This window comes from Tympanuchus pallidicinctus, unplaced genomic scaffold (assembly GCF_026119805.1).
Source record: "Tympanuchus pallidicinctus isolate F22 unplaced genomic scaffold, pur_lepc_1.0 scaffold28, whole genome shotgun sequence".
Taxonomy (NCBI): Eukaryota; Metazoa; Chordata; class Aves; order Galliformes; family Phasianidae; genus Tympanuchus; species Tympanuchus pallidicinctus.
In genome coordinates, this window is record NW_026294745.1 from 3,653,855 (window position 1) to 3,670,642 (window position 16,788).

General features: G+C 43.9%; 1 protein-coding gene across 5 annotated transcripts in view; it reads right to left on the reverse strand.

Moving 5' to 3' along the window:
• Positions 1-12,265: 12,265 nt before the first annotated feature.
• TMEM132D (transmembrane protein 132D) overlaps positions 12,266-16,788 on the reverse strand; it is a 215,712-nt gene continuing 211,189 nt past the window's right edge. For all 5 annotated transcript variants that reach the window (XM_052690816.1, XM_052690815.1, XM_052690817.1 and 2 more), the window contains one exon: positions 12,266-15,158. In XM_052690816.1, coding sequence (XP_052546776.1) covers positions 13,980-15,158 — 1,179 coding nt within the window. In that variant the 3' untranslated portion in view covers positions 12,266-13,979. The remainder of the gene's footprint in view (positions 15,159-16,788) is intronic.

Here is a 16,788-nt window from a genome sequence, read left to right on the forward strand (position 1 = left end):
TGATTCTATTCTGAACAGTTTTAATGTCTTCCACAAAGGCTGTGGCTCACTGTGGTTTTTGTAGCTGCTGCTTCTCACTGATTGCACCTTTTATTGTTGTAGCCTTGGGAGATGCTCCCGGCTGTCCCTGGGGCATTACACATCTAGTTACCTAGTGCATCTCCCATGCTTTTTAGTTACTTTTCTGCAACTTAATGAGATCATTTTTCTATCCCTTCCATTCTTAAAACATGTGGTGTCTCTGCACATCATTTGTTTGAATAAAACATCAGAAAGTGTTTAAGCTTGCACAGGAGGAAGTCTCCCAGACATCACTGTTAAGGTAACATTGTTCCACACTGACACGACTTCTTCCCTTTCATTTCAGAGCTTGCCAAGCTCAGATTTTGCCGACAGGCAGATGCTTGGCAGGAGCAGCCACCTCACCCAGCTCTGCTGCGGGATGCACTGCCAGGATGCTGCTGAGAGGTGGGAGCTGCAGACATTTCCCATGGATGTACAGAAAAAAACATAAATGAAATGAGAAGCTCAGCCAAGGCCTCAACCCTTTTTTCTGCTAAGCAGGGCAAGGTTAGAGGGCTTATCAATTACGCCTTTCAAGAAGCTTGCATTTGTTTTGATGATGAGGAAAAGAGCATTCCTTCTGTAGTCTTCTTCTACCACTCCCTTCTCTGACAGGTGAGACTGCAAATCAAGGGCTTTCACTTATCTCTGTTCTCTTTACCTTAAAGGAATGGTGCCTCTTACACTCCTCTGTGAGGCTGGGATCTCTTGATGACCAATGTCTGCCCACGCCTCTACAGATCACTGCAAGAGCTCCCACCTGCTGACATTGTAGCACTCACTCGAGTTTTGCCAGTGCAATGCAATGTTCTTCCAAATGTCACATCAGGGGACAACAGAGGAGGCTAGGGGCTGAACTATTGAGTGGAAGGGAACATATCATGCAGCAGCAATTCACTGGATTTGAATAAATGCTCTGATCCTGGGCTGCGCTCAGTCTGCAGCTAAGTGAGCTGCAGCACTGTGATTGCTGGGGCTGAATGCAAATGCATGTTCATAAGGACCAGGCTGAGACCAACTGCTTTCATCCCATTGAAACAAGATTCAGCATACAAGATCTCAGCTTCACCAGGCTTTACATGGAAGGAGCGGTCTAAGAGAATCAGTCTGTGTTCTCACTACACCCTTACCTCATGCTGCTAACACTGTAAAGTTAAAGTCCATTTCTACAGAGGAAAAATTGATTGTCAGGTCTAGTGCTTAAGCAGTCATTAATTCTTGTGTATAGCTCCTATTTTTGTGTTTTGCTTAAAGTCTCAGCCCCAGACAGTTAACTGAACCAGTATATTAGAAGACGTGTAACAGAGATGGCTGAGGTTCTGCTGGCATCTGCAGAGTTGATGGGCAGCTCAAGGGAAAATGGGAAGATTTCATGCAATGCTGACCCATCTCAGAAGAGACCAAATTCCTGTCTGTGACCTTTTCAGGCAAAGAAGGGAAGCAGTGGTGTGCCTGAGCCCCTATAACAAGAACAGGCTGCAACGGGCACACACAGCAGCACAGCTAGAGAGAATGAGCCGAGTTCTTGTCCAACTTGTAGAGACATAAACGAAGGCAATCGTGGGTCTATGGAAGAGAAATGAATCCTCAGTATGGAGACAAATAGTCAGGAGCCAATTTCCTCTAAACTGCTTTATGGTTGGCAAGATTAATCTCACTTCCATGTGAGTGTCTCATAAATACAGCAAAGTGTTTGTTCACATTTCCGTAATGGTCAGTAGAGAGGTCTGGGCCTCATCAAGAGGACAGTTCATCAACCTGACCTCAGGTGAGGAGGAGTCACTGAGGAATGGCATTTGTCTCTGTAGGAGGGAGAGACCCTTCGACATGCACAGCTGAGTGAGATAAACTCTACCCTAAATTCAGGTACCAATTTCTGGTAAGGAGGACAAGCAAACTGCTGCACATATGGTTTGTGCAGGGTCACTGCCATGTGCACATCATCACAATATCAACCATCCTTGACTTCAGAAGATCGCTGTGGTTTAACTGCTACCCACAGGTGATACTGCAATTACTTAACAGAGGTTCCGTGTTGATCAAGAGATTAAGTGCGATGTAAAACTGGCTGTAAAACTGGCTGCAGGTATCACTTGCTGCTGACTAGCAGCTGTGTAATCCAGGGATACAGCAAAGCAAAACAGAAGAGCAGGCAATGATATGCATCCAATGAGAGAGCAGCAGAACTGTTCCCCAGGCTGTAGTCACAGCCCAGCTTGCATTTTTCCTCTCAACAGTATTCTATTTCCTCGCTGCTCATTTTTCCATATTTCCATATTCCAATCCCTGCCTAAAGCAAAGGCCACGTCCTGGCTTGGCCTCAGACCCCACAGAAACCTGTGCCCACCCCCTCAGCTCTGCACAGTGCTGCTGCGTACAGCACAGGATTTTTTGGCTGGGACCTTCCTAAGGTGTCACACTGGACCATTCCTAATCCTCTACACAAAGAAAGCTGTCACATGAACAATTAATTGCTCATGCAAGGACTCCCATCCATTAATATGTTTCAATATTGGAAGATTTCTGGGGAGACAGAAATTTAATCACGGGAAGCAAAGCAGAATGAAGGCATGGAGATCAAGCAGGCTTCTTCGTGTGCTGTCACATAAGACAGACTCTGTTCTCCCCAGATCTTCCTACTTTTGCCTGCAAATGCATGTCTCACTGTTTCCATCTATTTCTGGCAAGGCCAGAAGTCCCCAAGAGCACTATAATTATATCCATCAGAGATGTCAGAAGAGTTTACAGCTGAAGTAGATGTTTGTTCCTAACAGGAAAATCAGGTACACACTCCTGTGCTGAGGAGGTGCAAAACCAAACTGCTGCACGCAGTGTTTTGTGGAAGATTGTGGAATCTGGCAGTAGCAGAGGGAGAGATTCGTGGGGAATCTCTGCTTTAGGAAATAAAATAAGTCGTATGATCCTTCTGGGCTTTAACTTTGAGCTATTAGGATTGAGTAGGACAAACTAACTTTAAATGACACCTTGTTGCTTCACCTGTTGGACAGGATGAAAGTGGATAAGCTCCTTAATGCTACTGCAATAATGAGGGCACCCCAGCGATTCTCTCCCTGTGTTTATTGCAAGTTTTCATTTCATGTACTACAACCTCTTTGCCTGCAAGTCTGAAATAAGTGAGTTGCTTGTAATGAGAAGTCTAATTTTCCTATGGCAGTGTTAAAATACAATTGCATTGGGTTGTACGTGTAACGGAGTATCCATGTTCATGAGTGAAGATATTTTCAACAATACACATTGTTAAAAAAATAAAAGAGAAACATTACTGAAGAGGATCAGCCTTGCAAAGATGTCTTATATCTTGCAGGGAGGTTAATGCCTAAGACCTAGGTTAGTGCCTAGTGAGTTTGGACTGGGGGAACACAGAGCACCAAGCGGCGCCAGGCTGCAGCAGGTCTTGTGGGCACAGAGTTCCTCTGGGCTGGGCAGGTGATGTTGGGCTGATACAATCTGCCAGCACCCACTCACAGCAGAAGCAGATTATCACCCTACAAGCTGCCAAATGGTTTCCATTGTGTACATAGGCAGCCACGTGAGCAAAATACCCACGTTTCATTGCACATTCTGCTACATATTATGCTCCATTATTTTTGAATACAATAGTTCTCTTGGCATTAGTACTAAATGAACGGCAAGTTCATCTCATTGCAAAGGCTAAACAAACAGGCAGCAACAATGGAAATAAATCAGATTGCTGCCGTGCTTTCAAGCAGCTGGTAAAAATAATATTTTAATCGAATAACTCAACTGTAACCACTGTGAACTACTGGGAAGGTTAAGGCTGTGGCTCAGAATCCTAGTGAGAATACACACAGCATTATTCAAAACAAGCAATTTCGTCCCCACTGCATAAAACGTAGGATAAAGTGTAGGAGATGGCAGTCTGAATTTCTTTCCCTACTGCCAGGCGGAATCCACCAACAGGATAACAGTTAATGCAGTATTCTGGAAGACAAGACTCCTAGCAGGAAAATACAGCGTTATATAAAAATAAAGGCAGCCAGGGTGGTCTGATTCACTCCAAAATAAAGCCAGTGAGAAGGAGAATAAGTCCATGTTTAAGACTCTGAACAGGTTAGTGAGAATGGAGAGCTTGGCATGGCCCGCCTGCCTCAGGTGCTTGCCCATTTCATGGCAGCACTGCCAGGCAAAAGGAATCAGACAGTGTGAGCTGCTCTGGTACTGTGATACTGAAAATCAATGGGAATGCTATGGGTAACGCTGTTCAGATGTGCTCCGGTGGCCCTGTGCCCCACCATTTGGGGTCTCACACAGCTCAAGAGGCACAGATTTGCTTAAAGAAAGGAGCAAAACCGAGGCGGAAGTTCACAGAGCTTTGCTCTCCCTTGGCACCAAATTTAAAACAACCGTGAGCACAAGAGATCCTCCCCTTAACCAGAGTACTCTCTATTTTATTGCAAGCTCTGTCCCCCCGAGCTGCCTTCACTGACCTCTGAAACACAGCATCACCAGCCAGGCATGGCTTCCATAGGGCTCCAGGACAAAGGCAAATCCCAAGCTTCTCTTGCTAGATAACAAAGCCTGGCACCACTGGGAAGGCAAATAATTAACAGTAACCTTTACAAAGAAGTTGCTGTTAACAATTCTTTTTCCAAAAAGTTGTCCCAACCTCTTGCCTACCAATGAATCAGCACACAATTTTCAGATATCAACCATGCTCTGCATTTAGGTACAAAACAGTCTAAACAGCCAAATAATCACGCTACTCTCTCAATACATATAAAATTTATGGATGCTGCAATATTTCAGCAAAGGCACTTTTCGAAGGAGGAACGGTCTGCAGAGCAATTAGGATGAAAAAGAGTTTTGGCTGCCTTTGGCTCAGCAGCTCTCATCTGTCACAGAGGGAAATTTATGCTGCTGCAGAAGCCTGCATTAAGAGGCTGGGAGGAGAGCACAGCCCCATGGCTCTTGGGTGCTGCAGCGGCCAGAAGCTTCTCTGCAGTGCCAAAAACACACCCATGGAAATGACAAGCTTTTGTCAGCACAGCCCTCAAACACCAATAAGAAAGTATGATTTTACTTTACCTTGCTTGCCACCACAACTGGTTCTTTCTGTCTCATGTCTCCTATTTATGGTTGTTGCCCCAGCTGTTCACAGGTATTAAGAAGTCCTTCTGCTCTGTCTCATATGGTTTCCTCCCTTCTGCAGCTCCTGCTCAAGACCTTCATTGCTAAAGGAGTTCAGAATCTGACTTATCAGCTGCAGCTCTGTCCTTTCAGGGACAGAAACTCCACTGTTCTAAGAAAGCATAGATATCAGCAGTAAAATTATAGCTTGTTAGTTGAGAACTGAAGTTACCTCCAGATTACTGTTTATTTTCCAGGTGAGATATGTACAATTCTCCCCTCAGGTGTTTTGCTTTGCATGATGAACAGCAAAGATAAATATAAGGACAGTAAGGTGAAACTCAATATCTGTTTTACAGGCATTAGGTAAACACAATAGGTTTAATTACATACTAGAAATGATAAGCACCTGTGGTTGCAGAGCTAGCACCTAATCTGGAGAGACAGTTCACCCCCAAGTGTCCCAGCTCAAGGCACACTTCTCAGCAGTGAAGAGTTGAGTCTTAATTGGCAGCTCTGTCCCACTATTTCCTACTACTTCTGGGATTTTTACAGTTTTATTTCCTCACTTCTGTCTTGCAGCATAATAAGCTGCTCACAACTGCAGGGTTTCCAGCAACACCCCCAGACTGCAGGCAGGATCTCTCAATGTTGAGCAGATGCTCCAAAACCACACAAGATGTGATTACCTGAGCCCTGAGCGAAGGGGGAAGCCCTTGGAGCATTAAAAAGGAAAAAAAAAAAAAAAATCATGCTGTGAGCCTGATCTGTTGCATTAGTGAAAAGACTGAAAGAGCAGAGAAGCTGCAGTGTGTTTTTCAGTGCTAGTAAGCAGGGCTTTACATAGCCTGTCTGTGCGTATCCACACTTTGTCTGTACATGTGTGTTCTTCCTTTGTTCAACACTTAATTGTCCTGAGTATTTAGTGCCCATATCTGCTACTTGCAAATGAGGTGCTTCTAACAAGTAGACTTTTTTGAGGGGGTGGGAAGGGGGAAAGGGGATCCTAAGATCAATAGATCAAGGAAAATAGTTCACAGCTATCCCCTTTCACAGAAAACAAGTCTATTCCCCCAGCTCTCCACGCCCCAGATTGTTGTTGTTTTATTATCTGTGTGAGCCAGACATTGGCAAGGGGATGAGAAAAGAAAAAAATGACAGGACATTGTAAGAGAATTTAATGAAGTGGCTCCAAATATTGTATCAAAATAAATGAAGTGAATAATGCAAGAGCTCATTCCAGCTCCTTTCTACAACAATAACTATTGTGTGAGCAGCACATCTGAGGAGATGGGGATGGATGGGTGAATACAAAGGTGCCACTCCAGAACATTACAGAGTAGGGAACAATGGGCAGCTTGAATTGCTAAATTTAATTTCAGTAATTCTTTGAGTCCAGATACTCAGGTAGAAAATAGCAGGTGATAAAAGAGGAGGAGGAGGAATTATTATCCTTTCTGGTCTCACTTAACTATTTTGATTCTGCTTAAGATGGAGGGAAATGGGCTGATTGCTCTCCTGCACCTTTGCACTCCCGTGTGAGCCATCTGCACCTCGAGCAGCTCACCTGCAGCCCTGTTCAAGCAAGCAGCCCACAAGAATCCTTTGCTCTTAGAGAAAAGGATCTGCACTGCTCTGTGCTGCCCATAGAGCCTCTCCTAACCCAATTGCATTTCACTGACAGCTTTTCTTGCAAATTCCCTCTCTGCACAGCTCACGCTAAGAACCTTAATATTCCTGCAGATTCAGAAAGGGGATTTCCAACAAGCATTAGGAAAATTAAACTTCTCAAGAGCCATCTCAATCTGACAAGCTATTCCTAGCTCTTCAAAGTACTGTAAGTGAAAATATTGAAGTGGGGGATGGGGAACTTGTAGTAAGAAAAAGATGAATTAAGGCTAGAAACGGGGACAGCTTAAGTCTGCTTTGCACATACATAAAGCACAGGTACACACAGATAGACATACATGTATTTTCATGCTCCCATTAGAGACGATGCTCTACCACGCTGTGCTTCTACCCAAAGCTAAAACAGCAGCTGTCACTAATGAGTGGGGCATTTCCCTCTGAGATTGGTGCTTTGCAGCAGCATGAAGCACAGGAGTGCCATCCCCTCTGGCAGTGCGTGGGGAGCTCGGGATTCAAGCAGCAGCTGACTCGGTACTACACCAAAACAATTAGAAGAGATGATTAATATCCTATTGCTCTTCAGGGATTTGCGTGGTTGTGTGAGGCTTGGGCGGAGCGATGAAAAAAATCTTCTGGAGCTTTCATTTGCAGCCTGCCAAAAATGCATCTTGAACTGCGTGAGTTGGCCTTGCAAAAGAAACACTACTGAGTGTTGTTCTGAAGATGTAGTCCAGCCTGGGGAGAGCTGGGTACAGGGCTAGATCAATAATTGGGATCTTTCAATATTGTAAAATATCTTGAGCTAATACATGACAGCTTGATGTTATTTAAGGGAGAAATACGGAAGGGGCAGACTCGACCTTGGCATCCTGACTAGCAGAAGAGAATGCAATGCCAAATGCTAAGAGCAAAGCTATCGATTAGGATTGAGAAGGGCGACTGATGAAAGAAAGCTGTAAAATGTTACGGAGGGCAGAGATGAGCACAGTGATTTGGATTCAGGGCCTGATGAGGAAAGAACGGATAATGGGTGACCTCTGTCAGTCAGCCAAAGTCTTTGCTGCAAAAACAGGGAAATGAGATGAGTACATGTGGGAGAACCCTTTTCCCTTTCCTGCTGTTACTTTACACAGTGAAAACTGTCCAAGGAATGCGACCAAATCTCCCTCTGCCCACGTGGCTCTGGGAAGCACTGTCATTTTGACATTAGAAAACACTGAATGCCTGCTTTGGAAGTGAAAGAAACTGTTCAGGACACATCTCCGGAGCAGCTGATACTTGCCAGTCCTGCAGAGGGGTCTGCAGGCACAGCACAGGGCTGCAAGAAGGGCTGATGTGCTCAGCAGAATGCCTGGGCTTGGTGGCACACCAGAAGATGCTCTGTGCTTGGCTGCTGAGCATCCCCATGCAGGGCAGCAGCTGGGGCCCCCAGAACCAGGTCCAGACACTGGTCCCTGTGTAACCAGGCTGAAACACAAATGTGCAGGAGCAGATGGGGGAATTAGCTACAGCAGAAAGCTGTAGCCATCATTCAACCTCTGTTTCTGCTGAAGGGGGCTGGAGACTGCCTCAGAGCTGCTAAGCTGAACCCTAATGGAGAGCACAGCCCCTTTACTACTATTTTTATTTCTCTTTCCCTCTTTCAGTTCATCCAAGGTTACTGAGCACTGTAAAATGTTGAAAATGAGAATCTCTGTCACATTTGCAGGCACCTACCCTCAAGAATGAACAATGGAGCTCTTCGGATTCGTTTCTGGATCATTAATATCTGACTTCAGGAACCACGAATTTAACTATTAGAAACAAAGATGCAAACATGAATAAACAAAGTCCCTGTTGCACTTCAAACTCACAGCTTTCTGGTGCTGGTATCAGTGGCTTGAGTTCTGCCACAAGCTCAGGCACCAGACTGCTGAGATCCAGCTCTGCCACCTCAGTGTGTGTTAAGAGAAGTGGCTGTGATTGCAGAAGGGAAATGCAACAAGAAGCCTCATTTGCACCTACCAAAACCAGGAGGGGATGAGCTCTGGTGGACGGTTCAGGCAGTGTGGGTCGGTGCTGAACATATCCCTCCAGGCTCACAGGGAGGTTTTAAGGAGACAGATGCAGGAACTTGTCGTATGCAATCTACCAGCCATCTTTAAAATGCAACGGGAATTTCTTAATGAGCATTGGCAGTACATAAAAACAGAGTAGCAGTGCTGCTATTCCAGCCATTAATATTACATAGGTGGGCTGCTTAATTTGCTGCTCCTCACAGAGCCTGAGCAGGAAGCCTGTATAATGGAGGATTTGTTGACAGAGGTTTCCCTATCAAATCAGCAAAGAGGTGGGAAGTGATCCCAGCTCAGGCATGTTAGTTAGACCTGGGCCTGTCTAGAGCTCCTGGTTACGGGCACAGTGTATATGGCTCTTTGTTCTTTTTAGGCCCTTATTGCTGCCACTTTTGAGCTTCACCCATGATAGCTTTCACCAAGAAGCCATGCAGAGCAGTAATGCTCACTAACTTCATGGAACAGAGACTTTACTTGCATGGGATGAAGAGGATGGCTGATGCAGACCTAGCAACCATTCAGGGTGTTAACCACAGGCTTAACCACACACCCTGTGCTAAGTGCAGAAGCAACCCCTCCAGAGTGTTTTCAAAGAGCGAGGAAACACCTGGAAGCAGAACACAAATCTCAGCACCTCACCAGCCATGCCCTGGCTTGCTAAAAGCTTGCAGGCCAAAAGAGTCTGCTGCTTTAAATAGGGACATTCTCTTCTACTCCTCACGGTATGGGCTGGCAGTAATACACAACTGGCTTTATATGGCAGCCATTGTACTGTAGGCAATGAGATGAATCACTAAATGCAGCACTGCAGTGCTCTGAAGCTGTGCATGGAAGGAAACACAGTGCTAGCAGTATACAGACAGAAATATGTGACATAGCTCTTGGATTTCCAAGCACTAAATAAATTAATCTCTGAGAGTATTTTGAAAGTGCTTGAGGCATTTTCTAAACACAACATTTGGTGACAATTGCTGCTTGCCTGAGTTAATTCCTCAGTGATGATTATCAGACTTAGCTTGATCGATACACATGTGAGTCCAGCCGAGTTCATCTCCTAAGTGACGTGAAGTCTCCTGTGTTGTAGCACATGGCTCCTTTACCTCTTGTTAAGGCTCCTCCACAAAGAAATGTCCCCACAGACGCAAGGGAATGCCAGCAGGCAGTCTTGGAGAAGCTGAGCATACCCAGAACTGAACTGAAGTGTCTCTAGTGTGCTCATTTCATTTATGTTTCATTCATTATGGAAACGAGGTGTGAAAGTAGTTTCTAGAGCTACTTAGCGCAGGCTGCACATCAATTTAATACCTCTTCTGGTTTTTCAAGTCATTTACCTCCATAGAACTCTTGTTCCAGAACAACTATTTACCTGCATTTCTCAGACCTTGAATTTGCTGGTGTACTAATGGAGCTCAGTCTAAACCACTATGTATATATATGACTGCTGAAGGGGAAGCCCTTAAAAAGAAGAAAGATAGTGAAGAACCAGCTTACCTGATTTATAGAACAACTGAGATTCTACTCCTCGTATTTATGCATAAAGCATCTAAAAAAAAAAAAAAAGCCAAACTGCATCAGACACGTTTCCTTTTGTTAAAATGCCTGTACCAGTCTATCAGTCTAGCTACTCACATACAAAGAGGCATCACATAAAAGGAGACTCAAATATGAAAACAAGGAAGCAACTGCAAAAAAAAAAATAATATCTCTCAGAGGAGACTGCTTGCTACAGTAGGGCTCTTCAGGCTTGAGAGGTTGCCAATGGGAGCCACAGCTGCAAAATGCTCACAAAGCACCAACATCCTACCACTGCTTTTATGACAGGGAGCAGAGTTTATCCCCCTTCACTCACCAAACAGGATTCTTGTCTGATTGCCTGAAACACAAGTTTTCATTCTTGATATGCTTCACGGTTCAGAAGTTTTCACCTGAAAGTGTTGTGAGAAAAGCAGATACATACATACACACACAGACAGCATGACAGACAGATACATACTTACATATGTACAAAAATCTCTACAGAAAGTTATTAACCTATTAGCAGATTAATTGAGTCTGCTTGCTTGCATGCTGACAGCCACAATCCACTCTGATTTCTCCTTGAGTTGAGCTCACAATCCTGATACATTGAAAAGCATGCGTAGGAACGATGTCTCCGTTTGGTTTTGCCACAGATTTCCTATGTTATTTTGGGCAAAACACTTAATCCCAGTTTTCTCCATGCCAATAAGGAATCCACCTTGCTCAGAGCACTTTGAGATCTACAGACAGAGCACTCTAGTACTAGGCATTATTTATAGTATTGCCCTATGGATAATAGCAAGCTGCAGCTGTTAAGAGACGTTAGGGATGTCTGAACAAGCAGAAAGGCATAAATCTGAATGTCAGTATCCTTAGCATCATTGCTAGTGGCTGTTTCATCCAAGGAGAACATTTCAGTGGTTTGTGCTACCAGATGAACTTGCTGCTAGTTCTCCACGTTCCCCAGAGGCAGCTAACACAGAAATCTGGATTTACCATTGCAGCTCATTGGTAAAGCAAGTCTGACAGCCTGCTCGCAGCATGGCTTGTACCTGCTCCTTCTGAAGGAGGAAGACTGGCCACAGAATGACGCTTTTGCAACGCAACCCTGCACGCATGCATGAATCTCATCTGCACAGACTGCTGGCTTGCTGAAATTCAGCCACCTTTACCCTGACCTCCACGTTACTGAGGGTGAGTTTCTGTGGTCACAATTAGTGATGTGTAAAAAGCACCCAAAATAGCTCAGGAAAGGGAAGCGAATCAGTGGGCTAGCAAACTGCTGAACTTGCTGGGAAGCTGCAGGGCTTTTCGGCAAGCCTGAAGCTGCTTCCAACATGTGAGCACTCATCCAGAGGCAGCCTGGACTCTGCCTCATGCTTTCCTCACTGCTGCAGCCAGTGTTAAGCTTACATAGGACTCAGTAATCCAGGCTTTTTTTTTTTCAAGATCTTGTGTGGAATTATACAACACACGTCTCCAAAACACAGGTATTGATCTCCGAAGTCTTCACCACATTCGCCCTTTTTACAACTACTTACTCTCTTAGTACTGTCTTCAAATGCATTTAGCCAAATATGGATCTTTCCAAATACATCCAAACTCACACATTAGACCCTCACACCAGGGATATGCATATGGATTTATTTGCATCTAGTCTCAAGCCTTGGAAGAGCGACTTGGTGCAAATACATTTGTTGTATAACATGCTGTTGATGTTATACCTTTTCCCACCAGCACTGCAGAAGAATGAAAAACTTTGTAATGAGATTGTGCCAAGAGTCATAATTCACCATTTCATCGGAGGACAAGTCTCCCTGCTGCTGCCAGTCTCTTTTAGGGTAAATGTTCTGACAGTGAAAGGAGAGAGGCGTTCAGAGTAGGAAAAAAGATGAAGCCACTAAAATGCAAATTTTATTCACAGTTGGCATATTTATAAATATATATATTACATTCTTACAATCTACAGTACATTCTAAATATAGAGGGATTCAATCTAAGTGTTTGTGGGAGGGTGGGTGTGTATTAAACAGAGCAACCTAGATTCAATGACAGAAAGAGACTTAATAATAAAAGAGGGGCAAGGACTCACTCTGGAAAGGAAAGGAAAACTTGAAATATAAGCCAGAATTTAGTTAATGCTTTGGCACTTTGCCAACGGTCACTGGAAACCGCTTTTGGACCTGACAATAAATGCTGTGGTTTTAGGGCTGAAGGGTATACCAGACTCAAAGGGAAACCACTGAAATCTTACCGTATGTACATCCTTATCAGAGGAAAACAAAAGATAACCATCACTTCTGGGAGAAACAAAACGTTATCTACCAAGTTTAGCTGTTCAGATTTCAACAGTGTTGGCTGTGCAGCTCTTCTCCGTGGCCTTTCAGTGCCCTCTAAACGTGCTGGGCAGGGGACTAAAGAAGCATGAGCAGAAGGAACCAAACAACCTGACCTCTCCCAGGGAAGGGGACGAACAAGGAGACAGCTGCTGTTTGTGTCTGAGTCTTGCACAAGTCATACTTACCCAAGAGAGAGCGGTCAACTTTGGTAAATGACAGCACATAAAGCAAGTACCAGCGTGGTACCAACCCTGCCTGTGCTTGGAGAGAGCACACCATAGAGAAGCGAGTGTGCATGGAAGGGGAGGGAGAATCCTCCATGCTTCCAGATATGACTGATGCTAGCAAGTGCCCTCAGGGTTCCTGGCTGGGAGTGCTCCAGGGAAATGGCAGGGAATATAAATTTGAAACAGGACAATCAAAGAAAGTGGGCTTTTAAAAATAGCTTGTTCCCTCAAACTTTCCAAAATGGACCTTCCTTTAAATGAGTGGTATTCTGAGTATAGATTCTATCTTCTTCTATTTTACAAATTAAGAAGTACTGAAAATTAGCTGGCAACATTTATTACCTTGGCATCTACTTAAAAAGACAGTTTCGGTTTTAACTGTATATGTGTATCCATTCTCAGTGCTCGGGAGGCAAACGTGCTGGTTTGTAAACAGCCCAGTTACTCCATTTTTCCCATCAGATTCTTTGGAAACTCATGACTTTGCATCACTGGGAGCTGCTCTGCTCACATTGTTGATTTTTCTCAACTTTAAACTAACATTCTCGGATGGATATGCCCTGCATGTGGCTTGAAAGACATGCTCTCTTCGTTGATCTATTCGTATTCACTCCTAGTCCAATTTTTTTGCTTTTAAACAAAGCTTGCAATATTGAACAGTAGAGCTGAACAAACTTTGTAATATCCAAACTGCACTGGAGTTTGTTATATTTATTGATTTCCTGGGGCAGCTCAGAGAAGGAGACCGTATTATTTTGCTAAGTTTTTTGTCATGTTACCATGAATCAAGAAATCTCACACATCTCTCACTCCCATCTCTGAGCACAGAGAAGACTTGTATTTGTATTTTAAGAGCTGCCCAGGATCTCTGGTCTCCCAGCTGCTTTTGGGTGGCTTTTAGGGGCTCCATGGAGTTATTATCCATCAGCTGATTCTTGTGATCAATACAGCATTTTGCCCCACTACCCAAAATTAAAGGCAGAAGGTGAGTGAAAAACAAATGAACAAACAAACCAAACCAAGTAGTCTTTTGTGTCTTATTACACATTTTCATGTAATCTCTCCATATAGTTTTTAAGTTCTTTGCACTCTCCCAGGTCCATATCCTGGCAAACCCATTTAATATCATCTTCACTGTTCATCAAGATTGAGTTGACAGTTGGACATCCATCATCAGAGGAGATGGTGGTAAATGTGGTGAATTTAACCCGTTTCCTCTTAGAGGTAGGAGAAGTAGTTGGTTCACTTTTCTGTTCTTTCCCTTCAGTGAATGTGGACTCAGCAGATCTAAAAGCTTGTCCATTAATATTCTGGGGGGCATTTGTGTTGAGGAGATATTTGCTTTCTTCATAGTCCACTCCTCTATCAATGGCTGTAATACGTTCGTCTTGTTGAGATGAGAAATTTATGTGATTCTCCAGAAGTTCTGTCCTGTTGCTCAGCCCAACCCAGTCATGAGAGTGGCTCAGGCCTTCTTGTTCTTCGAAGGGAACTTGTTTGTTTCTGTACTTCAAAGCAAAAGTGACACAGTTGATAAGGAAGACCAGAATTGCCAGGCAAAAGACTCCCAGCAGAGCATACATTCCTATCTCCAGATCACTGAGCCCCCTGGGGGTCTGTACCAGGTCATTCTCTTCCAAGTCATTGTTTCTTGGCAGATCCACCTGTGCAGGGAAGCTCGTGAAATCTATTGGGATGTTCTGCAGATGACTGTCATCATCCAGGAGGCTCTCTCTGTCTTCTTTTTTACTTAGAATAGACTTTTGAGTGGTGGTCCCTTTGCCTTGCTCTTGGCCCATGGAGGAGCTGTAATACTGGCCATCTGGCCCAGCTCTTTCCTGCAAAGTGGTTTTTTGACGCCGGTCGCCGGCATGATTTTCTAGGTGGACACCAGCACCTCTGTGTTTACTATCGCTGATATTAGGGTTGGCATCACTCTGCCCAAACTTCACTTTAATGCTACCACTTCCGACAGCCAAGATGCTCTTCCTTTTGGATTTCTGGCACGATTCACTGATCACCATCTCCACCTTCACCAGTGTCCCCTGGCCTTCCCTCTCAGCTGCAATCACAGGCCACTTGAACTTGGGGTCATGGTGAATGGAGACCACCTTCTCATCCAGAGATGTAGCTGATAAGGAGAAGTCTTTGGAGTCATAAATATCCAGGGGCATGACAGATCCATCACTGAACTGGATCCAGCAGCTGATGGCTGCTTCCTATTTTATACAAAACAAATATACACACACTCAGAATAAACATCGAGGGAAATACTTTCTGTCCTGGTCTATTTCCTCCTCCTCACAAGATCCATATACCATTTATAACCAGAAAAGAAATAAAAAAGCAGAGCAAGAAAATTAATGCTAGGAGAAATACTAGTTTAAAACACTCATTGATAATAAGATTTCTTTCCCCAAAGGTGCTTAAGGGAGCTGTATCCCCTGGGCTGCACAGAATCTACAGCACCATAATAAATTGCATGTCAGAAGGCATTACCAGCTACTGAGATCATTTACTGTTGTATATTTAAATGAAAAAATATATTGCATTATTTCTAAACTGCTTAAAATACAAAGTCTCCTCTTGTTACACGCAACACATGTTAAAACATATCTAATATAGCAAATAGACCCATACATGGCTTCAGACATCCAGTCCTTGATTTCTGTCTCTCCAATGAAATGTTTTGTAGAAGCAGAGGAAACAGACCAGTTACTTCTTGAGGAAATGGCCAGAGTAATTTTCACGCTTGTTAGCGATTAAAAGCCAGACAGTAATGAAATTTAATCCTGTGCAACACAAACTGTGTACTTCACAGTACACAGAAGTTTATGGAATAGTAACTGGGTCAGACCTGGGTACTAATTCTGTATTTGTGTGTGTAACGTCTTCTGGGAACCTTGGCTTTTAGCTTCTAACCAGGATATTCTAAAGAATTCTTACATTTCAGAAAACATGCTGTCACCCAATTCAGAAGGTCTGATCCTCTAAGGTCCTCTCGATTTTGATTGGTCATGCTGCCTGAGAAAATCTTGGTGTTCACATATATATCACTTGTGGGTAGAATTCAGATAGCTCCACTGGAATCCAACTCCTGCTCTGGACGGTTTGACTCACTCTGTTTCAGTCGGGATATCTGCACCTGCTTAAACACTGTAGGTACCATACCAGAAAAACTCCTGTCTTGATGAGTGGATTCTATGGTGTCCAAACTGATGGGACCTCTTGCCCGGAGCAGCTGGGCTCACCCTGCTCAGATGGACAGACAGACAGACAACCAACCAATCCACTAACCTGCGGATAACCCTACTTGCTGGAATGGCATTACTGGAGTCTTGTTTCTTTAAATAAACAGCTTTTCAGACAGACTGTATTTACATTTTAACTCAGCATACAGAAAGAGAATAAATATTTATCATTTCCTGTTAAATCATTTCCAGCACATAGTCGTTTACCTGTTCAAATCACAGAGGACAGGCTTCCAGTCTCTGGGGATTGTGTTGTGCATAATCTACTGGCCTGATTCCGAAATCCTTACAGCCATAAAGCTCCCTATGCTTCAATGGGAGATTTGCTTCTGTCTCTATTTCAGGACTGAGCCCTAAGACTTTGCTGACACTGTCATAAATCCCGGCTTTGTGTTTATTAATCTTTGGATGTTTCTTGAAGGCCGCATAGAATTTATATCATCGGCTCTCATCCTCCCACTGTGTTGCTTAAACCTGCATAATCATTTAATAATTTTGCATTGCTCTGCTTATAGGGATTGTTCTCTGGACATCGTGTACTAAGTGATGGAAGGAATCAGATGTCTTTCAAAGTGGAGTCAGTCCTTGGAGAGCAGAG